Below are 26,628 nucleotides of genomic sequence, written 5' to 3' on the forward strand. Positions count from 1 at the left end.
TGAGTGTTTTAGATTCCTTGGGGGCAATTATTAAATAGACACTATGGTCACCCAGACCACTTCACCTCAATGAAGTGGTCTGGATGCAGTATCCCTGTCATTTTAACCCTGCAGTCTTAAACATTGCTGTTTTATAGTTTGAACAAACGTCTAGCAGCTCTGCGGCAATAACCGAGTCAGACTCTTTTATTCTATCATTGCCATGCATGCACACTGGCTCTCAATTCCTCCCCAAGGGGGCGAGTTGAATTAGCTGATATCATCTAGATTGATGATCTCAGCCGAGGAGGTGGTGTGGTTGTGGTGAGGCCATTGCACAACAGGATATAAAGTAAGAAAAACTTACCTTTTAAAACTTTTTAAACCTTAAAACATATGGGAGGCACAGACACATAAAAAATGATGAGAACCCTATATCGTTAGGAATTCATGTTTGTATTAATAGCGCTAAGATATTTCTAGAAACTAGAACCTGCAGATACAAATTATAGATTAATCTGATTGCAATTTCTATTTGATGTTGTTCTTTAAGTGATGGTGTACAAGATGCTTTGCAGCATAGTTTTATGTATGTGCTGATGGCATTTTTATTTTCAGTTTTTTTTATTTAAGCTTTTAATAAAATAATAATTTTTCTTTTTTTATTGTCCCTACGGTCTTCCATAATTTTTCACCTTCATTTTCTGTCGTGGTCCTCACCAATACTCAAATACATCTGTATTCAGCAGCTCAATGTGGACTTTAATTGGAACCCATTGGCTAGTCAGACAGCACATAAATCTAATGATGTACTCGCTCCACGCTTTCTAAGGACTGTCCCCTAGCACTCACTGGTCCACTCCTCTCCTAACCTTCTTACTAGCAAGCAGAAGCTCCTGGTGTACAGTCTGGGACAGAGACAAGGTGTATGTAGTGAGTGTAGAAGAAAAGGAACACGCCACAGTGTTAGAGAGACTGAAGCAGCAAGTCGATTTGCATAGCGTTCAAAGTCAGCTTTACCTTAACTAATTTAATTGTCAGCAAGTCCACACCAGTTTTGTTCCCCTACATCCCTCTTAAGTTTCCATACTAAAGCAAGAACCTGTGATGAGTAGTAAAAAAAAAGATTTATTAATATTTCAGTATATGACCTTAAAAAACACATTTTAATTCACGTTGCAAACTTAGCAGGCGACATAAATACAGCTTTTCAATACACATGTACGAAAATTTCATCATTGCTCTAATGTGCCATCTGCGTTCCTGTGAATATTTCTATAATTGAGCAGGCTTTTTTTTTTTTTTTTCATTTTATCCAGAACAGAAAACAGAAAAAAACAAACATAATAATTTTTCAGGTTTCACGATGAGTAGGAATAGATTCAATATAAGGCTTCATTTTCTTGTATGCAAATTGACAAGCAATACGTTTTGAAGGTAATCAACATCTGATAGCAACATAGTCAAAATAGTTTGTTTTTTTTACTGTTTTTGGGATCAAACGTCATTCTGGTTTCTGCCTTTTGCTCTTTGAGCAGACATTATCTATGTACGTAAAATATTACAGAAACTGTTACACAGAAATGTAGGCTTGAAAAACCCTCAAAGGGGACAATATAAGCACCATCACCACTTCAGATTAATGTAGTGGTTCTCTTGAGACACTGTCAAGGAGAGGTTAAAAAAACTGTCCCTTCAGCATCAGCAATTCAAACACTACCTTTTCTGAGAAAAGGCAGTGTTTACAATTCTAGCGTGAGACACCTCAGACGGGCAACATAGCCCCTTCCGAATCGAGCCAATGCATCTTTCAATGTAATTGCCACACAAGTGCACTAGCCTACTATGCCTCCCTACAGGGAAGCACTGAATTGGTCAAGAGTATCTGTAATGATAATCAGCCCTTGAAGCCAGCAAGATTGGCATGGCAAGGTAAGTTAAACTATTTATTTATTTCAGTGAGTGCCCGAACATCTAAATAGTTAGCTAAATATTCTATGCACATATTCATAGTAGTTTATTACTAATAGTAAAAATTACATTACGGTTGCCCTGACACAACTTTCACCATTAGCTCAGATCTCCCTGTCACTTGCTCACATAGCAGATAATTAAAAAAAGTACAATGATGTCTTTCATCAACTGCATATGCCCACCATATGTCCACCATAACGTTTAAAATAAACAGACATTAATGTTTTCCCCAAAAGGGAACTTGTTATTGGGTCTTCAATGTCTCTGTAGAGGCCTCTGTATGTGTAAATCCCAAGTAGTATTTTCTTTGTTTGTTTCTTAGTAGTATCGCCCACCCCAAAGCCAGAAAGCACAACGCTCAGGAAAGTCCATATGCCTGATTCTAGCACCTACCACCGTGAGAAATATATTTCCACACCTACAAAAGGTTGGTCAAAGTAGACTTAGCAGGGTCTTCCCCAAACCTTCATAGCTTGGCAACCCTTAGCTGGAATAGCAATAGTGTTACATCCTGCATTGACCTTTAGAAGATGGCCAGCTAACACTCTCCAGCTTGAGCATGCAACATGCAGTATCCACACGCACCTAGCCAGGGAAGGTAAAAGATGTAGTCAACCAGTAGGACAATCAAGAGTTGGTCAAATACCAACAACTATTATTATTATTGCCATTTATATACTGCCAACAGATTCCTTAGCGCTTTAAATATTATGAGAGGGGGGATTTAACTATAAATAGGACAATAACAAGAAAACTTACAGGAATGATAGGTTAAAGAGGACCCTGCTCAAACGAGCTTACTGTCTATAGGAGGTGGGGTATAAAACACCTTAGGACAGGAATAAATGGTATAAACATGGAAACATAAGTGATTGCTCCAAGACATCGGAACCAAAAATACACAACCATACTGGTTAGCATTCCATCTACTGGAACTCTAACTCATTGTTTCAACCTTAAAACAGGTATTTGCCAAGCCTTGTTTTAAAGTTGACTGCAATACCATGTTCCACAAAATGGATGGCTAACTATGATGGTGGCGTGCTGGACTATTTTTGATATATCTGCAATCAAGGTCACTTGTACCCTCCATAAACATGTTTAAGTATTGTTGAGGACAAGTCAGTGAGTAGTCAAATGTTTCTTAAAAACAACTGTTATGATGAACATGGTGTGCCAAAGGAAACTGGCTATGCAGTGCTATAGAATATATATATATTTTTATAAATGTGTAAATTAAAAAAAGACATGTTTAAAATAATTCACCCAATCTAATGGTTTCTTTCTAAACTCCGTTTTTCCAATTTAAGATTCTTTTTAAGTAAATCCTTTTTTTGACTGACCTTGAAAGTCTATCAAAAATAAGACATAGAATTATTTTAGGTGCATCCTATTTGTGTAGCTGATCCTTCACTAATGTAGAACAGGTAAGCCAAACGATATCTTACACTTCCTGTTAAAGTAAAACTCCCTTTCTCCTAAGCCACAAATTATTCTTCCCTGCTGTAGGATTTTTAGATGTAGAAAGCAGGTGTAGCAACTGTGCCTGAAATTGTTGTATTTTAAGCATGTTTTCTTTCTCCTGTAATCTTATTATGGCATGCAGCAAACCCCGTTCTTCGTATCTCAGATCCTCCTCCTATGAAAGAGGTCAAGGAGAACACAGGTACTCTTCCAATGGAACCACCTTCTATGTCTGTAGAAATAGAAAATATGGTAGTTTAGGATACCATCTCCGTGTACAGCAATCTCTGATTCTAAGCTTTGTATTATAGACAGTTGGCTAAACTGAATCAAAAATGTCTCTTTTTTTGTAAGATTCAACATCTGGTCAACTGTACAACTATGCATGACTTAGTGGAATGTTCTACTAAAAATCTTAAAATCCGTTCTTTAGTCAATCGACACATTTACTGTGCCAACTTGTTTGATTTCTGCACTCAAATTGGAATTTTTAATAAATTCATGCAATGAGAGGCTGATGAATGATGGGTCCAATAGATACAACTAGAGCACACACATAGTGAGAATTGTGGAGCTGCAACCAAAATAGGTTGATCAGGGCCACCATCATGGTGCACAAAGGGCAAGCAAAAAATGTTCCAAGTGACCCTACAAACTTTTCTCTTTCCCTTGGTGTTCCAATGTAAGGGAGAAAGGTAGTCTTTCTTTCTTCTGTTTCCATGAAGGTTACCTATATCAGTTATCGCTAACCTTGGAAGCCCAGATGGTTCAAAGATCTAGAGCCAGCTTCAAGGATGGATGAGAAATGTGGCTCGGGAAATATCTTGGAATACCAAGGTTAGACAACCTATAGAGTTGCATGCAAGCTCTTAATAAGACATCCCAGCCAGCATCTCCATTCATGACTCCTTCAAATAACTCTGGTAACCCCATCACACCCCACAAAGCCCACAAGGCAGAGTGTTTACAGGCTGACAGGCATATAAGAAACTGTGTTGGGGGGTGGGGAGAAATAGCTTCTGCTTGAAGTTTTCCTTCTTCAGGTTTCACTGCAGAGAATAAGATACCCTGATTTACATTAATGCAGTTACTTCCAGGTTGAAATTATGTCAAGTAATAAAATGTGATATGAAGCTGGTCAGATTGGTACTTCTAGAAGCCCCCCTAATTGATTTACAGTCTGTGCAGCCAATCACAGCAAATGTTCTGACTTGACATGCCAGTCATGGGTAACAAGGGGTGGAACTAGCTTTTGATAGCAACAAGACCGTACATGATATAAATAAAAAGAAAACAAATTAAAGAGACTGACAAGGTGCCATACTAGAGCAGACAAAGGGAAATATTTATATATTAAGCTTTGCACCCCTTAACAATTATGGACAAAATTGTGATACTCCGTAATGCTTCAGTATGAATTGATAACCAAACTAGAAATCTCTAAATTTATAGTTTTCTAACAGTAACAAATCAACACTTTCCAAAAAACACCAAACTCATTAGGTTCTTCTATGTTAGCTTTGCTGCAAGAACACACCACCACCTCTGTTGTGCCCCTCTGGGGGTTCTTCCCTCCATCACAATGTTACAGCCACACAGAAGGTAGGTCTTCATCCTTGTAGACTAAGCTTGCAAAACCCTACTTTGCTGTTAAACTTAATTTCTGCACTAGCCTCAGCCTAGGACACTAGGTGCAGCCAAGCATAGCATCCCATGCCATGAGAGTTTGTTGCACAGTGTATTCAAGGTCATATCTCATTGAAGATGCTTAGAACATCTTTGGTCTTCAAAACATTGACTGTGAGAGTGTCAGGTTGAGTAGTTTGTAACATGGCTCCATCTGGTAGAATCCCAAGTTGATTCTGTAAAGGTTACTCATTAAGTTAGAATAATACCATGCACAGCCCTAATCTTCAGACAAATATCTTAATCTCCTGTTATGAATTCCTGTTTGCTCAGCTAAACAATATATCAGCGAAAGATCATTTTCTCTCAAAATCTAACACCTATCATTATAAGTTTGCACACTGCGGTTAGGGAGAGGCACATGTTCTCCAGCAGGTATCTCATATTATTCCACCCCTGATGTTGTTGGCATACAACTCCATGAATTCTTTGAATGCAGCAGATGGCTAGCAAACCATGGGTGTTATAGTTCAACAACATAAGATAGTTCAAACTCATGAGTTTGAGATACCTTTTGTAAAGGCTGGGCATCTCTTTCTAGGTCAGTGATAATAGCTTTTTTCAGAATTACAAATGAGTTCTGGGGTGAGGACTACAAAACCTTAATTAAGGTGTATCAATGACTATCACTACTGCAAATAATACGAACATCACACAATGGGGCTCATTCGCTATATCCTACGTCTTAGCTAGGTGAAGATTTTAGATGACAAGGTTTGCTTGAGCAGTGGTTCCTTGTATGTATCCTCACTGAAATAGAACTTGGAGATGACAAAATCCTGAACTGCTGGTTTTCTTTGAGTACTGGCTTGGGAACCTCTATCCTATTGAATTTGATCTATACATTGTGATATCAAATTTGTCAGCAAATATATAGATGAGGTTGAATATATATTTAAAGAACACGTTGGTCTCTGCAGTAGACTGCTTGTGTGCCAATGCTCGCCTATGTTGCTTCCCTCAATGACTAGAATGTAACCACACTACTAATCATTTGATTTTACACCTATACAAATTAGAGACAAGAAACATGTAAAATATAATTAAACCTATGCATTTGCTTGCACTTAGTAAGATAAGATATAGATGATATGTGATGTTCTGTAATGTACCCTAAAGTCATATTAGTATGACTGGTGGATTTTGAAGTCCGTCTCATAGCACCGGTCTCCTCACCTCTGTTGTGATCTTAGTAGTAGCTATAAAGACCTATGCAGTTTGTAGGTACCCTTCTTGAACTTTCGCCTGTCTCATTCTGAAATCTATCTTTCAAGCCATCCAGGTTTCCACAATCCCTCCAGTACTGGAGACTAAACTCCAGCATCGAGAGATTCCAGAGAAAATCAGAGGTAAGTCTTTGTTCACAATGGTAGGTTGGATATATCATCCATTTAGAACAAAGAGTTCCCGTGGCAGTAACTAGAATTCCATACATTAAGGAGAAAAAGAACGGTTTCACATCTTGGCAAGATCATTTTGGAATTAGTAATGCAACATGTAAAAATATGCCAGTAATGAAATTGAAGTTATCACATCATTATTTTGATTTTCAGAATGCTTTTGAGTTCTTCATTCTGTTGGGCATGGCATAGGTGTGCTGCCCGGCAGTTTTTGGTATTCGTAGGATTTCAGCGGGGAATCAATCTTAATATCCCAAAGAAACCACCATGATTAGATGATTGATTTCGCACTGGGCGTATGTGAACCCTACATTCTGTTTCTTTATGCTTGGTAACCGAATGCAGATTTTTTAGGAGATTACAGTGACTTTCAAATTGTAGACCAAAACAGACGAACTGGAAGCATAGCTAACTCAGAGAATTTCTCAATTAAGCTATTTTGGTCTCAAATGTTGAAATTCACTTTTACTTTCCATTCAATTCTTACTATAGTAAATAACTGTGAAAGTGTTATAGAAAACATGCAAGCTAAAATTAAAATCCACAGTTTAATTTTAAGGGGTGTGGCTGGAGGCGTTGTCAAAGACAGGGTTATTTTGATACATTTTAAGGCCCCTTAAAATGTAATTTAAAGCCATTTATGTAACTGATTTGGACCAACGTATCTCCTGTGTCACGTCTTATTAAACACATTATTGTGGTTTAATGATGCCTTACTGTGAGAGTTTTTAGCTCTGTGGTACACTCAAATAAACCAAACATTTCTAACGGCTATAAAAGAGGGCTTTTAGGACAGTAAAGAGCCTAAGATAAGGACTGTCCCTCTTAAAGCAGGACATGTGGAATGTATGCTTTCCCTTTGATTAATATGAGGGGTGGGTTACAATTTTTTCTTTTTAATATGAGGAGCTATAGAAATACACAGTACATGCATTTAATAAAATACACATTGCAGTGTTCAGTCTGCATTTAACCTATTTTATCTACTGCACGCATTTTTTTAAATTAAGCTTTCTGGGTAAAATATTCTGATTTGGTAACTGTAGATGTAGAGACTGCTTGGGCTTAGTGGATTCCTTGGATCAATAATAATTTATGAGCCATTAATCGTCCTCATTTATATGCCTGAGAAGCTTAATTTCATCCACTATATAGTTTTTTATTTATTTTAATTTCTCCTCTCTCAAAGTGCAGACACATTCTGCCTGCCCATCTCCCATTCTCTCTTATCACAGCTGATCAAACGCTTGCAACAGACAGAATTATGGGGGCTGTTACCGTGGAAACGCCAGTCTACGAATATTGCCCCAAGCAACTGCCACCTGTCCAATGGCATGAGTAGCCTTGGGGCTTACACTAGTCTACACTGACTCGCAACTGCCCATCTGTGGAAGTTGGAATAGAATAAAGGGCTGAGGAAATTAAAGTCAAAAATAGCCCTGCAGCTTCTGTCATGTTAAACACTCTGCACCGAGGACTCTTAACCCCTCGCCTGTCAGATGAATACATCATATGTCCGGCATTTCATTCACTGTCTCAGTGACGGGTTTAATGGAACCCAAAGAGTGCTATTTTTATGGGAGAGGTGGTTAAAAACTGAGATTTTAGCATTCGAAAGTTGTACTGGTGAGAAATGCCAAATATCTTTAATTCGGGTGCATTACGAATACACTGCTTACACTTCCAGCGTTAAATTCGGGGTAATTTAACCCTGCGAACGCTGGAAGTGTAAGCGGTGTATTCATAATGCTCCTTGCATGTTAGCTACAATGCTTAGATAGAGGTACATGCAGCAGAAAAAGCCTTTAGTCACAACAAAGGGTTAGAGGTCAAGGCCATAGGTCAAGTTAGGTTCGTAACACTTTGGGGAGATATTTGCTAAACAGTCAAGTTTGGTGAATTGATTTTAAGCAGATTTTAAGCCCAAAATATCCACGTTGAAAAAAATTATCAAGCTTAATTTGGGGGTATAAATTCACCTTATCTATGGAAGAAAGTGGATAAATCATGTCTGTGTAAAAGTACGCTACATTAGTCTTTTAAGGATAAAAACAATTGGGTTTATTAACTAGATAATGGTTTTTATTATAGTAAAATTACCTAAATAATATTTGAAATAAATGTTACATGATAAATTAAAGACTGTAGGGGTTATGATGCCCCAACCCATTTCTCTAGTAATGGGGCATGCAATTTAGCAATGGTTTGCCCTCTTACCTGGGTTCCTTCTGGGCTCCAATGCTCCCTGATTGTCCAGTGACATGGTTCTGGCTTCTGTGGCTCTGCATTCATTGGCAGAGAGCAGCACAGAATTGACATTATCCAGCCCGGAACTCTATTTCCAGGCTGGCTGATGACATCACTATAATGCTGACAGAGGAGGAGTTACACATCTGGCAGCTATGGGGTTAATCTCTTCATGTTCAGCCTTTCAAATCAATTTAAACATACAGGCTGTGGGGACTATAACAACTTCAAATCATTGAAGTTGTCATAGTGCTTGGAGTAGCCCTTTAAAGACCATTAAAGCGTCATTTATTATCAAATTCAGCTCAGTAGACCTGATTTCCTCAATAAAATGTCCAGGTCACAGCACTTACCCTGCAGCTAAGGATTCTGGGTAGAGACATGAAAGAAGAATCTCAAAGGTTGCCTATAAAATCAATGTATACCGAAGATACTTGTGGGACGCAGGTCTGCTCATTTGTCTGGGACATGTACCTGCAATGGAGGGTTTGCTCGCCATAATTGCAGTGCCAATTCAGGGCTCTTATGATGGATATAATGTCTACAGAGAGTGGGAATTATGTCTGTATTTTGTTCCTCTTTATATTTTGCATGCAGCTGCTCCTCCCATTAACAAAGAATTGACTCTGACTCCTTCTTCTGGCATGAAACACAGCAAGAAAGGTACTTATGAGTAGATTTAGGCAGTAGTTTATACAATATAGGTATTTAGTGCATGATTCAATGAGTTCACAGTCTTCTGCAGGTTGAGTACACTCAGCTCATACTTGGTTAAACAAGTTCAACAACTTGTCATGGGTCAAGAGTCTTTTGCTGTTCACAGATCATGTATTTGGTGGAGTTGGTGGAACATTTGCTTTGGATCCTGTTGGGACCCATTAGATTAACAAATCGAATGTTGTGACAGATATGTCTTCTGGTGAAACTGACCTTTCCTCAGGTTCTCAGTTGTATCAAACGTTAAAACCAACAAAAGATTTTAGGGGCCTGGGGACTGACACTGTATACCCGATTTACCCAAAACATTGGGTTCCTTTTTAAAATCCACTATTGTTATAATGTATCAACTTTTTGGATATTTAAATGTCTCTCAATGTTGAGCTCTGAAAAGGTTTTGTGTAAATCCAAGATGACAGTTGGGTTTGCACCTAGTTGGGGTTTTGAGAATCAACCTCTCGGATGTTGACATCTCAATTATAGATGGTCAGAATATCCTTACAAGGAATGATCTATTCTAGATCAATTACTTTTTGGCAAATGATGCATTTGAGATCATGGACCCTTCTTGTGAGGTGTCCACTGCCATTTCAGGTTAAAAACAAAAAAGAAGTTGCTAAAACACAGCTTGCCCATGGCAGGTTATCGATGGGTGTGGCACATGAAGGCTACACCTTAGAGGCAAAAGATGTTCTCTAGGTGGTGTACCCACAACCACAAATTGCCAATCCTGTTCTTACTTTTGTCCCTGACAACACCATTCTTGCTTTTTTTTAGAAGATGAAAGATCTCAGATCATTGTCCAAGAAAAATATTCCTAGGTTTTCCAACATGAAAAAAAAAATATTAAAAAGATTCCTGTATAATGCTCTCAGTGTGTACTTTAATCTGCCAATATATATTAAGACGTGTTCCCATGTAACTGTTTGGCCCCAGGGCCTCACTTGTTCTTTATCTGTATATATATATATACCGTATATATATTCCTAGTCTTTTTGATTTACAAGATCTATAGTTCCACAAATGTTCTTATGGGTTTTTTTTTTTCAAGTTTGATATAGGCATGATACCTATGTCTTTTAGCTGTTAATTTTTTTAGACTAGATAATGTTCATCGCCGAATTATTGCTACCGGGAATTACCTGTATCTTATTTTTCCATCAAAGCTTCCCCAAAGGGTTCAATCGTCCTTGAATCCACACCGGCCATTGTGACGGAATCTTCAGTAAAGATTTTAAAAAGTAAGAAATGCAAAAAACTGATATTTAACTAGTTTGTTCGAGACACAAGGCTAAATAAACATGGAAGATATGCTATATCTGTGTAGTATGGTAGGCCTAGTCACCTTTGTGTAAGGTTACCGGACTTCTAAAAAGTAAATCAGCTGACTTTTAGTGAATAGTACTTAAGTGAAGTGCAGTTTAAAAAAGAGGCTGAAAAAGTGTTTTTCTGAAAAACAAAAAATTCGGATGTTTTTAAGATTTACCCTAAATTAACTTTTACCAGCTCAACATAACTCACTATTTAGTAAATTGCATCATCACATTTTGTTTAAAAAATAAATTAATAATACTATATATGTAATGATTTTTTTGTTTTTTTAATGAACCAGTGATTTTCTAGAACTGAAAACAAAATAACAAAAAATTCAGACCAATTTGGAAAAAATACCCAATCTAGTAATTTTTCCATTCATAATTGTTTGTGTATTTTACATTTTACACATGTTTAGAAGCTGACTATAGTTTTTGACCTGTGAACCATCTATTCCATTTAAATCTAAAATGTCCAAGATTTAATTTCTACTATAAGTGATCACAGACGCATTCTTGGTTTTATTCAAGTAACTGCAGCACATACAGACATTTTCCTGAACTTTTCAACCTAGAAATTAAGCTGCATCTGTAACAGTCCTTTAGGCTTAAGTCGGACTCAGCACAATGCTGAGTGCCATTTTTAGAATCATCAATTTTGGTTCATTGGACCCACAGAACAGGCTAACTCTTGAATCAGGACGACTTTCTCCCCTACTGGAAACTGATAGAATTCCCAGAAGTCTGTTTTTTCCTTAGAATGCTCAGTTCAAATTCTGCCTCCAGAGTGCACACAACTGCTCCCAGTAGCTTCAAACAACTTGTATGTTTTTGTTCAGACAGAAATCTTTCTGTGCTATGGATGAACTGATGATAGATTTGACAGATGCCTTTATCACTATGTTTCTACTAAATGCATAGGTCGAAGGTCCCATCATGAAACTTGTAATATTCCCACAATGCATTGCTCGCGGCCGAGCAGTGTGTGTTGTGGGGTTCCTAAACCACGCAGTGGGAATATACGGACGTAGAAAGAATTCTTCGGATGCAGATACATTTGATCTGTGCAGTTGCTATCACCTTTGTTTCTGATTATTTTAATTGTAGCTTTTGTTTGACACTCCCTTTTCATTACTAGAATGTGTTACAAAGTTATGTTTTATATAACATGAAGAATTTTAGCTATTATCGTTAGTCAACCAGGAATGGATTATAGATTTATTTATGGCTACATTTTCTGCAAATTTACAAGAAAAACAGAGCAAAGAAATGTATCGTGGAATAGAGCTTTACCGGTGAGTTGGGATTCTTAAAATTCTCCAAATGTCCGTCCTGTCATCGATCATTCCTTTCATCTCATTCGACGTCTGCATGTCCTCTCATTACCATGCATGTGTCATGTTATTTTACTGTTCAATTGTCTGACAACTTGTATGTTAAGATTCAGCTCAATGTAATTCATTAGGCTGGGAATTGTAAAAGGCTTTAAAAGGAAAGGACAACATTTTAGGCCAAACCAGTTCCGCTATTTTGGACCAAATTGGTTTCCATTGCCTTCTTCTCAACTGTCCACAGTTCCTGGTCTAGTGAAATCTATAAAAAAAGCTAAGAGATGAATCTTTATTATTCCAGAAAGACAAATGATAAAGATATTTTAAGGGGAACCAACACTTCCCATTCATTTTAATATTCTGACTACTTATTCCCTGTGTTTAAACAAAGATAAGTTAAAAATAATAAATCCATACAACTGTATTTACCTCTATCCCTGACCTGGGCACCTCCATATCAACTCCCTTTTGGTTATAGCCAAGTCAACATAGAGAGAAGAGGACATAGAGAATGCATCATCTGATGCTTCATCTTAACCATTAGTATATATTTAAAAGAAAACAGAGAATCACGTAATTTCAAGTTTTATTCAGTAGTGTAATTTACAGAGAAGTGACGTTCGGTGAAAACTAGGTTAAAGTTACCTTTTAAATTAAACTTCCTAGCATAAAGGGTAGAAATATAGATAAGACGGGTGGGTGGAAAGGTCTTAAAAGGATCACACTTGATTATATAGCCCTCTTGACCTCTTGGAGCATTTATTACATCCTTTATTTTTAAATGGATGACTTTATGCTCAATGACCTGAACGAGTTCAGAGCGATCTTCAAAGGTTTGTGAAGATCAATGGTCCCCTAAACGCACTGCCTGTTCCATGCTTGGAAGCCAGCCCTCGAGCAATGATAATGGAATACTGACATTTACTTGTGTGGTGTGCCATCTGATCTCTGATTAGAAAATTCTTTCCTGCTAATATTGTCTTTAGCCCATGGCAAGACCAGAGGCAGGGCAGGCTGCTCCAACAGAGAGCAGAACTTTGCTCTTGGATATAATACATTCTGTTAGACCATACAAGCCAGTTTTGAAAGTGGATTGCTTTACAAATAAGAGATATTACATATATTAGGGTTATTTCTCTATATAACATACTTCATACCGTTCGATCCAGATTGATAGCACAGGTCGGGAAGGTAGGGGTCAGGGAGCCAATGTGTATTGCTCAATCTCACCAGCTTTCCCTCCTTCCTCAGGCTGCGAGTGCTTAGGACACTCCAATCGCTGCAGTTACATCGAACAACTGAATGTGGTGACTTGTGTCAGCTGCAAACACAACACTCGAGGCAAACATTGCGAGCAGTGCCGGCTTGGTTATTACAGAAATGTCTCTGTCGGGCTGGACGATAAGAATGTCTGCGTAGGTGAGTTACCAGAATTACAACGAGGGCTCCGAAAGATCTAGTCCAGCAGTAGACACAATCATGTTTTAGTTTGAGGACTAGCATTGAAACGACTAGCAAAGACCTCATTGCGTTAATCCTGCATTCTTTACGATAACAAAGGTATTATGCAAACAAGGTATGGTTATAATGATTTCTTTTACTCTTTCAGAGCTGCACCATTCATAAAAATGAAAAACATACTTAGTTTATTTTGGGCGTTTTTCATTTACGACCTCTGAACATAAATTGTAAAGAATTTCAAAACACAATGAACCGCTTCACTATAACCGTTCTTTGCTTTTGCAAAAATAAAACACGCGACTGAATGGTATTTTGTGTTCTGCAAATTAAAATTTTCTCAGTGCAGCGTGCATAAATAGCACATTGTTTGATGATAATGCACTTTTCACAATTTCAACATTTGCAGATTTACCGGTACTCACTTTTTTTTTTCTTTTTTTTTTAACAAATCTGGTGGTCAATGTTTTTGCAAATAATTTGATAGTTACGTCTTTAGAATTGTATAAGAAAAACCATATACAAAGGTTTGTGGAATAGATGTATGCCTGTTAATGGGAGTAATAAGGGATGAAAAGACAAGAGCAAGAAGAATTAGAGGCATCCTGCAGCTGCCCAATGTGCTATGGTACTCCAGAGCAGACATGTCCGTGAATGTTGGGAGTTTTAGAAAACTTGTAGTAGTGCCTTATGGGAAATCCAAGTATCCTTTGCTTACTGTAGTCTAGAGCTGTGATTGCTATCCTTGTCACTGCAATCATTTGTGAATTACATTTCCCATGGGACTTGGCTAGATATACTGATTGATATTCACCATATCAGTGCTAGATCTGCTTGGCTCTCTCTCAGGATGTCTGATCATTGTGGAAAGTTAATGTTTAATTAACAAATAAAATTAATGTATGGTTTTTTTTTTTCCAATTCAACTAATTTGCCTAATATTTAAAATTTCCTTTCTTTAAAAAAAATACATTTTACAATTTTACAAAATGTACATATCAAAACATAAACAGTGTATGTTATTAACTAGCATGATTACAAATTTTAAGATAAAATAGTTGAATTAAAAGACACAACCTGTGGGTCCCACCCAAAAAAAAAATAAGTGTGTATGTATATTTATATATATATATATATTATGCAGCATATATATATTGCAGTGAAGAAGTTAAAAAATCTGACGCAAAGCGTAATGGCTCTGCTTGCTGATATTCCACAGCAGAGCTACAAGGACCCCCTCCTCCTCCACGTGCCTTGTATTAGTTAGTCACTTACAATTAGTGTCCCCGCTGTCATGAGATCGGAATAATTCACTCACTTCTGCACGAGGACATTCTTAAACACATTAGGTTTCTCACAGTGAGCGGGCACACATGGAGCTGCTGTCTGCTGAGTAATGGGTCACAAGTCTTTGGTAATTTGATTACAATGAACTATTGGCCTGTTCCTTCTGCCAAAGCCTCACAGTAGACGAGAGAACTGGAGTCCAGCAGAATTTAACATCAATACATTATCCTCACTCTCAACTAAATCATGGCACAACACACTCCTGAGAGATATGCAGTGGGAGGGTTAGCACCGCAGTTTATATACACTTTGCTTTAGTTGATACCGTATGCATGCGCAGCACATGTCATTAGGGTGTGCGCCCAAGATAATTTCTCTGTTATTTAAAAAAAAATGTATATGAGGGGAGTTGTTATGATAGGAACACTCCAAACACCATAAACACTACCTGCTATAGTGGTTATGGTGCTAGGACTGCCCTGTGTCCTCCCAGTGTAATTTGTCATACTGTTTTAGAACAATTTAACAACTCTGTCCCATTGGTTGCCTGCACCGGCAGCCTACACAGCTGATATCTCCGTGCAGGTCATGAATAAGCTCTTTCAAGACATCAAACATTTTCTGCAGGAGAAGACCGGATGAGGTGCCAGGAGACACATGAAAATTGTTAAACGTTGCTAAAAGTTACATTGGAAGGATGCTAGCTAGAGCACTTCTTGAACCACAACTATTGCAGCGGGCTGCAGAGGATAACGTGCTTAGTGTGTTCCTTTAAATATTCATTCACAGGTGTCTTTTTTTAGCTAACAAACCAAAACAGTGAGGTGTGTGCAAAGACTGTAGTTTGGGAATGAGTGTGGTTACTGTAATTGTGGTAGCTGTATGTGATTTATATGTTTTGACTGTGTATGATGTAGCTACATTTATTATGTATTTGGCACTCTGTGTATGATGTAAGTGATTACTGGCAGTGCATGATGTGTGGGAGGAAACGATATTTGGGTAGCTGTGATGTAGTGTATGGGTACCTGTGACTGATGTCTGGCAGTTTGTGGGTAGCTGTAAGTTATGTATTGTGATGTGAAGGTACATGTGAGTGATGTGTGTTGCTGTGTGTGTTGTGTGTTTTTGAGTGCACATTAGAATTGTTAAAAAAAAAAAATGCATTTTGCACAGTGACATCTACACACCCAATGACACACGGAGTGACCCATACAAATATGCGGACACACACAGTGACCTATACACACTCCTTGCCACAAACAATAACCATACCAACATACTGACCCACATGGCCACCATCAGGGCGTGACAACCATGATGGTTGTCACTGGCCCAGTGATCCTGAGTGGCTACATATCTGTCTGGGCCCCACGTTCCAACTCTGCACATATATATAGCGAGTATCTATATATGTGCCCTGTGCAGCAGCGGAACTACCACTGGTGCAGCCGGTGTGGCTGCAGTAGGGCTCGCACATTAAGGGGACACATCGGGTGGCCCATTTACTTGGGGCCACCCGATGAGCAGATGTCTTAAGGGGCACAGTTGTACTTTGTCTTAAGGGGGGCACGGTTGTACGTTGTGGAATTGGTGACTCCCACACCATTCGATTTTATTTACTTATAGTGGACACTGGGCAAACTCTATCCTGTATAAACAGATAACCTATCTTCCTCCTCTTTATATTGGCATGCAATGTATGTACTGTATCTGTATTGGGCTTCCATGCCGCTGTCTGACCTCTGACCTCTGTTCTTGCAGAATGTGATTGTAACCAGATGGGATCTTGGCATGACCGCTGCAATGAAACCGGTTACTGTGAATGCAAGAGTGGTACTACTGGACCCAAGTGTGATGAGTGCTTGCCAGGGCACCACTGGATAGAGGGGTGCAAACGTAAGTAGAAACCTCAAAAGGTACCACATACTAAGGGGATGTATGTCATTAATAAATATGTAAGTATGTATAATATATATATATAAAACACAAAAACAGGTTGCACCAAATACTGAGTATAACAAGTCCAAAAAGGTCAAACAGTTCTTGGGAAATTGCTGGCTGGAAACCGTCCAGGCTTCAGTTAGTGGTAGAAATATGCAATGAAACAGAAAATAACCAATAATTCTGCAGATAGTCTAGTACTATGTGTAGGACACATTTGATAGAGCTATAGACAAGCTCTGAGTAAAACAGCATACAGCGGTACAATCCCCACTGATGAAAATGTAGCTCTTGGAGGTTAGTCTCTCAACATCCAGATGTATATAAAAGGTAAAACATAAAAGCAAACAATAGTGCTTACTGTGATAATAAAAAACAGGTAAAGATAGATGGTAAATTACATTTTATAGAGCAGTAACACAGCTCAAATGATAGTGCTTGGGTGGTATGATCCCCACCAGGGATATAATGTAGAGTATGTTCTCCAGAAGATAATCCTTGCCAGGGATTAGGTGTAGAGTAAGGTGGATTCTTCAGGGGTATGGACGTGTCAGGAACAATAAAAAGTTAAACAATAATAAAAGCATAAAAAGTGTAATACCGTATATACTCGAGTATAAGCCGAGTTTTTTAGCACATTTTTTGTGCTAAAAAAACCCAACTCGGCTTATACTCGAGTCAATAGTCTGTATTATGGCAATTTGCATTGCCATAATACAGACAGGGGCTGTGGGGGCTGTAAGAGAGTTTACTTACCTCTCCTGCAGCTCCTGTCAGCTTCCTCCTCCTCCGCGCCGTCCGTTCAGCACCTCGGTCAGCTCCCAGTGTAAGTCTCGCGAGAGCCGCGCGGTCATAGTGCGGCTCTCGCGAGACTTACACTGGGAGCTGACAGAGGGAGCTGCACGGACGGCGCGGAGGAGGAGGAAGCTGACAGGAGCTGCAGGAAAGGTAAGTTACAGCTCTGACAGCCCTCCTCTCCCCCCCACTGAACTGCCAATGCTGGACCACCAGGGAAGGAGAGCCCCCCTCCCTGCCATGTATCAAGCAGGACGAAAGAAAAATAATTAGTAATAATAAAAATAAAAAAATTAAATAATAATTCAAAAATAATAATAATTAAATTAAATAAATAAAAATAATAATAAATAATAATAAAAAAAATATTAAAATAATAATAAAATAAAAAAAATTCCCATCATACACACACACTGCACTCATACACACACACTGCACTCATACACACACTGCACTCATAAACACGCTGCATTCATACACACGCTGCACTCATACACACACTGCACTCATACACACACGCTGCACTCATTATATACACACACTGTAAATAAATATTCAATTAATATATTTTTTTTAGTATCTAATTTTATTTAGAAATTTACCAGTAGCTGCTGCATTTCTCACCCTAGTCTTATACTCGAGTCAATACGTTTTCCCAGTTTTTTGGGGTAAAATTAGGGGCCTCGGCTTATATTCGGGTCGGCTTATACTCGAGTATATACGGTAAATGGTCTGACACACTAAAATAGGTGAAAGCCAAATATATTTTAATGCTAAAACAATAATAAAAAGAACACCACGCGTTTTTCAAGTGTTTGGCAAAACGCATTGTGTTCTTTTTATTAGAGTAATTTGTAACTCAATATACACAGTATTCATACATTGTACAGAGACTGCTATGCTGACAACTGACTTGCTAAATTAAAGGGATTCTATAGGCTCCCAGACATATGAAGTCTCACTTCCAGTGAAATAGCTCAGTAAAACTTGGCAATTTCAAACAGATGGTCTCATACAAACCATCTCACTGGCCTGTTTTGCCACGCATGCATGCTAGCCCCACAATGCTGTCCTATGGGACCTCAGTGAAGAAGGCAGAGCTTCCCCACAGAGACCGGCGCAGCGAAGGCTGAAAGGTGAGTAAAACTCATCCTTCCAACTTTCACATAGTTGGGGGGACAGCATTAAGGTAAAATAAAGGCAATAGCATATTCATAATGCTACAGTGTTCCCTTAAGTTAAAGAATATCCAGGTTGAAATTGAATCTACAGTTTAACTAAAATATTATAGGTCAGCTGTTTCCAGCCTCGTTAAAATAGCCATATCATCATCCCAGCTGTAAAAGTACACCTATTGTCATATGGGGGGCATCATTTTTATAAATCTGTGGACACCAGGCTAAGGTTAACTTCATTTATAAAATATGTGTATGTATATATTAATCACGACAGTGTTCTAAGCTTAAAGGTTGGAGAACAGACTTATATTGCCAAATAATTAAATAATGCAGACGCATTAAATCTGCACATATTTCAGGCTGACCTCTGCTCTGAGTACCCAAGAAGCATTTGAATGATCTAAATTAACAGATTTTAAATAAAGTGCAGTTCAGGACATGGTATGACAAACTTCAGGATCAGGCTGGAACTGGATGGATGGATGAATGAATGGGTGGATGTAAAGATGGATGGATGGATGGAAAGAAAGAGGCATGGATTGAAAGATGACAGACAGATAGACAGATAGACAGATAGATAGATAGACCGATAGACAGACAGACAGACAGACAGATAGACAGATAGATAGATAGATAGAGATTCGTTATTTTTTAAAGTTTCAAATATTTTAGATTGTTTTCTTCATTGAAGCATGTAATTGGATTGTATTTTCTAGTCATTTATCATTCTGATGTCATTTTTAGAGTATGTTCCATTATCTTGAAAACTTTTAAAACGCTCTAAAAACCCAAATGCATTTTTTTTTCCCAAGGCCACAAATAAAAGTATACCGGTGCATAAAACCTGTCGAAACATTGGTACAGAGTAGGCATTTCATACTCCTTTAAATAAACAAAAATGACAAGAAGTGATTATGGTTATTATTTTGGTATTGGTAAAGTAGAACTGCCATACATATTTTGATTGATTTTCAGTCCAAAAACTAAAATGATTCACTTTAAAAAAAAGACAGCAAAAAAGGGCACGAACTCTCAAAAATAAATACATGAAAAATGGTAAATCCCATCTGGTGTTTAATTTTGTTTAAATACGTGTAAATATGTATGTTAGTGCTTTATAAATAATCTAATATCATAATATTATCTCACCATTCACAATAGACCCTTAGTGATGGACTTTTTAAAATTTATTTTTTACAGCCAACATGTGCGATGAAGAACTCTTAATCTGCCAGAATGGTGGCACGTGCCACTATGGACAGAAGTGTATCTGCCCACCGGGCTTCAAAGGAGCTCTGTGTCAACACGCCAAGTGTGACTCCAACCACAGGAACTGTGACTCCGCCTCCAACGCCTTGGTCGCCTCTGCCCTGGTCCTCATTTGCACACTCATGCTGAGCGTGGTATATATTTAAATCCCTGACTTGTGTAGGCTGAGCACACTGCAGGAGCTGTGTATACAAATCACTCAATCTTCCTGTTATGGAGTACTAGATAAACTGGGGTTGGTGTCTGATGGTAACTCATCTTCTGCAGTGCCTTATTGCCTTGTCAACTGAGACATCTGGGGAGCTTGTCAAAGCACACTGATGTCATTGCTGGTCATGTGCAAATGACGCCCTCAGGTGGAAGAGTCTATTCTTCCCCCAATCACGGTGTGGTTGTAGACATCTAACTTTGGACTGGCCTTGTCTTGGGCAATATCTACCTACCTTATGGACTCCCGACCGATGGAGTATGAGTGATCACCAGCTGTGGGTCAATGCTTATACAAGCAGGAAGGTTACAAGTTCATTTCATCTCAATTCAGTAGAGATGGGGGAAAGCCACGCAGAAGATAAAATGTTTTTCTAAACAGAAGGGGTCTCCTCTACATGTAATATGAAGAGGTGAAAACTAGACCCCGTGCCAAAAACAAGGACAGACACTAATATATAGACAGACATACAAGAGGGCGGCACTGGATTGTAGAACACATTGTGGCAGCAGGTGACTGACTGGAAAATATTTGGCTCTGACTGTTTGATGTTTCTTTGTGTGAAGGATATTGGCTGCCTTCGTTCCAACTCCTACGGCATTTCCTGCATTTCACAAATTTTAGTGTTCGTTCTAAACATGCAGTCCCACATGCAAATCTCCGACGAGCTTCATTTGAAAATTATTAGTAATGAAAATGTGGCTATGTAGGGAAGTCACATTTGAACATTGACAATAAATGAGTCGAGTTTACAAAAACTGGAATTGGTTGTAAAATTTACCGTTAGAAATATTTTTTTTTCATTTCAGCTACGTTGGCCTCCGTTTTGCAAGATTGGTGTCAACTCAAAATAACTCAAAGGGTTATTTACTAAACTGGAGAATTTAACTAGCGATGAGACAGTGGAATTGCAATTTTAGGCTCAAATAACAAAACTATAAAATTCAACATTTTATTTTTTCAGATCAGTTATTTGGCCTAAGGTGATGACATTTTCTCAAGTTCTCAAATCCCTAGTTTATTAAAGAACCGTAATACTGTTTGTTTTTAAAAAAAAAACAACAACCAAACATCCTTGTTTGCTATTGATCTGCATAATAATGCTAAGATTTACATTTAATTTATTCTATACACCTATAGTTAAGCAGAAATATTTGCAACCCTCGAATACAGAACTTGACGGTTTCCCATATTGATACAAATTTATTTTCTGTCATTCTCTACATTTCGCACATGATAAAATCCGGCAGGTTTTATAGGTTATCTTTAATACAAATTATAAATAGTATATGTCAGCTTACTTTCACTGTGACATGCAAACCTAAAAATATACACAAATATACATGTATTCTCAGGCCTGGGCAGGGTTAAGTGGGACTGCACTAGTACAAAAAACTAAAATCACAATCACTTTTAAAAACAAAAAAGGCACAATATGGCAGGGTAAGAGAGGATTAAGTTAAATCAGAAAATCTATTGATATATTGTATATTGAACATTTTTTTTTGTAGAGAATTATTTTTGTTTCAATTTAAATGTTCTATTATAAATCACAGAGAGAAGGCTTTATCCTAAAGACTTGGACATGTTTAAAAAATATCCAAAGTAAAGGAATTGTGTATTAACACTGTATTTTGTCTGTTGCCTCTTACTTGAGTCTGTTTTACTGTGTGACAAATGTCAAAAGATTTTTAGACGACCTGCTGCAATGTCTTACGATATGACCTGGAGCCTCTAGAAGGAGCCGCCATGGCAGACAGCATTCACGTAATGCTTTGGGAAGGAACCATCATGTCAGTATGCCCCAATTATTTACAAGTGGAACTCACACTTGCAGGACTTCTCGCGGGCGGCTCCTCTCCTATGGAATAGCCTGCCTACCGCCATCAGACTCTCCCCTAGTCTTCAATCGTTTAAAAGTGCCATAAAACCCATCTCTTTAGGAAAGCTTATGGCCTCCCAGAGTAACCTCTACCTTACATACCTGTCTCTCTCTTGCTCTCTCCTCCAGCTCTGCTCCACTCCCACTCTATTTGATTACTATTTCCTGTCCTAATGTGTCTTATACCCAACTTCCTATAGACTGTAAGCTGGTTTGAGCAGGGTCCTCTTCAACCTATTATTCCCTGTAAGTTTTCTTGTAATTGTCCTATTTATAGTTACATCCCCCCTCTCATAATATTGTAAAGCGCTACGGAATATGTTGGCGCTATATAAATGGCAATAATAATAATATTGAGGGGGCCTGGGAAGAAATACACATCAATGGAATGCATAAAGGTAGGTGCACATAAAAGAGAAGCTAGTTTTGTAGAAGCCCTCTCACTTGGAAAGAAATGCTTTGAACTGGCCTTACAGAGTGCTTTTTGAGGACTTCTTGATTGGCAGACAGAAAGCTTTGGACTAACTCACCCCAGAGTTCTCCAGCAATATCATCTTCCTCCAGGTTGTACAGAACTGATGATGACCATTCCATAGGGTTATATCCTCTGTCCATGGATCATAAAATAGTTTTAGGGAGATATATATCTATATAAATAAAGGGCCGGCCTGTCCAGCAATGTGACAGGGGCGGAAATTTGCCGCCAATGTACCTTTAACAAGTGAGGGACCCGGGCCGTCTATTTGCATATATATAATGAGTACCTAAATATGTATGTAAAGTTCCAGGCACCTGCTAGTGTATACAATGAAAAGGGGCCTGGGAGAGTAATCTTACACCTCCAGCAGCAGCAAGTCCACTACTCTTGCAAAAGCGTTGTCACGGGTTGCCATGGCAATGATCCACGCGGCACGCAATGCATGCTGGAGCATTGCCATAGCAACCAATGGCAACTATCCCGGGCCTCCTCTTCACTGTCCTGCTCCATTGGACCACCATGGAATCAAGTACCCCCTTCGCTGCCCACAAGCAAAGAAGGGGAAAGTAGAAATAGTTAAAAATAAAAAACAGCTGCTCACCTCAACATTTAACTTACCACCACAAACACACACTGCATCCACTACACAGATGATGCATAACATAATGGACCTGGGCGTGTTTCGGTGGATGTGCTTTTGTTGGGGGGAGGAGAGGGTCGCATTCCATCCTTGGACCCAGGCAGCACAATATTTGTGCCGGCCCTGTATATTTTTATATATATATGTATATACACACAAACATACATTTAGTAGACATACCCCCGATGAAAACAAGCATGCATTTATTAGTGGATTTAATTTCATTGGGGGTATATCTAATATCAGCTTGTAAAAGCTGCAGACCTCACCCAAAGCCTTTGTAAGCCCTCCCCTTCTAACTCCGCCCAGACTTTATGTGTCTGTCCAATCACAGAATTCCCAATGCAGCTCAAGGAGAGGTCTTTCCAAAGCAGGTGCTCTGAGAAATTGCTGCCTCTTGAGTTTAGCTCCACTGAGCTGAACAAACCAGGAAGTAGCAGGACCTGTTGCCTGATTGACAGCCAGCGAGTGTAATTAGGTTGACTTATAAAAGTGTCAATTTCCGTTTAAATCTGCACTTTGTAAAATAAAATATTAAAAAGATGACACATGTCACACATACTAAAGTGGTTTAGGTGCCTGGCGTGTTTCTTTAATAAAAGGTCTGATCACAAATTTAACATTAAAGGTCAATAGACTAATCTGTGGACAAGTTTAGGATTAGAATTTACAAGAATGTTCTCCCTAATATTTCTTCTAAATGGCCCCATTCGTTCCATACATTTTGAGAAACCTGTGTCAATTTAATATATCTAAATCCATATTACTACAGAATCTGTAGGTCATCAATACTGGAGTTTTGTCATGCAATAATGGGTTTTCCATGTGGATCAATCATCGGACACGTTACTAAACAAGTTATTTGGTTAATCAGTGGTAAAACAGGAGGTTAATTTGCATAAAATGCATTCCGAGTCATATTCCAACAGTAACAGCTGAAGTGGACCGGGGAGAAAAGTTCTAATATAACCCAATTTTTCACATACTTTTAACACAATGTATATAGATTTTGATTGCAAAATTCCAAATATATAAATACATATGTAAAAAAAAAAATTCAATATCTATTGTAAAGTACACAACAGTATTTGCCTATTTAAAGGGCTAAAATTCTAGGGGTCCACTAAAAATGGCCCAGCTAACAGAGGGAAGTCCACTCCTTGGTGTGAGCACACACCAAATCTGCAGGGCATACTATGCCTCCCTACAGGTATTAAAGCAACACTGTCACACAGTACTTACCTTTTCCTAACCGCTTCCTCTTTCCTACTCAGGTCTTTCGTTTTCATTTAGTTCCAACAAAATACAAAAGAAAAAGTAGGGATTACTTTGTCGTATGTATTTTTCCCACCCCTGACTCTTTTAGGCTATGGGTGGAGCTTAAGTAAGCTCCAATTACTTGGTCTAGAATAGTTTTCTAGAGTACTCACCTTTCATCCATATTCTCGCATTACCACCTCTCGCTCCTTCTAAACGTCCTCTGACAGCGCGAGTTAGTGTGGGCAAATGAAGGCGATGCGGTAAACAGCATTTCCAGGAACACTAAGATGCTAAGTTATTTAGGAAATAGATTCGGAGAATAAAATTTAAAAATCTAAAATAAATCTAAATAAATCTAAATCTAAATAAAATTTAGAGGAGTCAGTAGAGGGGTGGCCATGACAGTGCTGCTTCAAATCCCAATTTATGTAGAGCTGCATAAACTGCCCTAACAAGGGTTAATATGCTGCAAAGTTAAATTCTATAAATAAATGGACATAACCTAACATCGGCAAATTGTTTATGGGATGCATGTGCAATCCTGAGAAATATACTAACATTTTAACATTTTGCTGGGACATACTGTTCAACAATACAAGAGCATGTCCTGCTTATAACGGAGCATAATGTAGATTACAAAAAGGTCAGTCTTACTTGTTTCATGTAATTAAGGATCATTTACTTTACAAAGAGCCAAAATTCAGGATCCAATCATTTCAAAACACACTTTGACAGAAAAAGAAACTGCCATAAAACAAACAAAAAATAGCAAACCGAAGTCATAGGTAAAATGGTTTTAGTGGCAGCCTGCTGTTACATTCAGACTTGGCGTGGGGCAATCAAGTATCATAGAAGCTGCAGTTTGTCTGTACTGCTATAAAACCATCGTTCTGGTTGTACACGCGATCTTTTATCCTGATACAACAGAACAACAGGAAACTTATTTGGGATAATTGACTCTTTTTTGCGTATCTTGTGTGTGCTGCTAAAAACAAAAAGGTTAAATCTTACCAACAGACGAAAGCAACCCATTGAGTCATTTTGATGGCATACAAAAAATGAGACAAAACAGAAGTGTGTGAGTGGATGAGAAGGTTGGCGATGGTACTTTATAGACCAATCTTTACCTCAACTTGAATACCAAGAATAAAAGTTATTGCTTAAGAACTACAAAATGGTATAAGCCGAAGAGGTGCCCAATAGGTAGATACCTAGAGGTTGTAGAACTACAACTCCCATGATGCTTTACATGCCTTTGGAATGCCTTTAGAATGGCAACGTATCATGGAAGCTGTAGTTTTAAAACATCTGGGGATCTACCTATTGGGCACTCATATGAGTTGTTAGTGCATATAATAAGGTGTAAGAGTGATGCTGTACAGGGGAGGTAAGGGCTGCAATTTTGTGCTGGCTGTATATGTGATACATGTGTAGTATGGTGGTATAAGAAAATGAAGTTGTAAAGTGTACAAAATGTTCACAATTATGTAATAAAGTGGCAATTTAGCAGGAGGAGTTAAATATTTTAGGCAACATTTTGGTATGGAATGTAAAATTCCCTTCCAATTCTTGATAATTCACACTTTGGTAAATAGTAACTGCATAATGAGAGCATTTCTAGCTCATCAGAACACGACTTCAAATTCACGACCTGAAATCAAATATTTCCTGATTCCAATCTAATGAATGCACAGATTAGACTCAACGCCTTAGTGCTGGACACACCAACACTTCTTGGAGATGTGTACACATTGGATCATTACAGTGTGCTTTGTAAAATGGGCCCTCCAAGTACTCATATGTTAAGTCAAATTAGTATGTTTATTTAAAAAAAAAAAAAACACATTTATATATATATATATATATATATATATATATATATATATATATGTATATACACTGCTCAAAAAAATAAAGGAAACACTTAAACAACATAATGTAACTCCAAGTCAATCACACTTCTGTGAAATCAAACTGTCCACTTAGGAAGCAACACGGAGTGACAATCAATTTCACATGCTGTTGTGCAAATGGGATAGACAACAGGTGGAAATGATAGGCAATTAGCAAGACACCCCCAATAAAGGAGTGGTTCTGCAGGTGGTGATCACAGACCAC

At 38.2% G+C, this 26,628-nt stretch overlaps 1 protein-coding gene across 4 annotated transcripts in view; it reads left to right on the plus strand.

Annotated features, from left to right (window-relative positions):
- NTNG2 (netrin G2) overlaps positions 1 to 21,015 on the plus strand; it is a 121,146-nt gene extending 100,131 nt beyond the window's left edge. Inside the window, exons 6-14 of one of the 4 annotated variants that reach the window (XM_063432479.1) lie at positions 2,276 to 2,380; positions 3,560 to 3,619; positions 4,936 to 5,019; positions 6,378 to 6,452; positions 9,348 to 9,413; positions 10,634 to 10,708; positions 13,363 to 13,530; positions 16,621 to 16,755; positions 19,974 to 21,015. In XM_063432479.1, the coding sequence (XP_063288549.1) occupies positions 2,276 to 2,380; positions 3,560 to 3,619; positions 4,936 to 5,019; positions 6,378 to 6,452; positions 9,348 to 9,413; positions 10,634 to 10,708; positions 13,363 to 13,530; positions 16,621 to 16,755; positions 19,974 to 20,188 (983 nt within the window). In that variant the 3' untranslated portion in view covers positions 20,189 to 21,015. The remainder of the gene's footprint in view (positions 1 to 2,275; positions 2,381 to 3,559; positions 3,620 to 4,935; positions 5,020 to 6,377; positions 6,453 to 9,347; positions 9,414 to 10,633; positions 10,709 to 13,362; positions 13,531 to 16,620; positions 16,756 to 19,973) is intronic. The other 3 variants (XM_063432480.1, XM_063432481.1, XM_063432482.1) reach the window with 3 other exon arrangements.
- The last annotated feature ends 5,613 nt before the right edge of the window (positions 21,016 to 26,628 follow it).

This window comes from Pelobates fuscus, chromosome 9, assembly GCF_036172605.1.
Source record: "Pelobates fuscus isolate aPelFus1 chromosome 9, aPelFus1.pri, whole genome shotgun sequence".
NCBI lineage: Eukaryota > Metazoa > Chordata > Amphibia > Anura > Pelobatidae > Pelobates > Pelobates fuscus.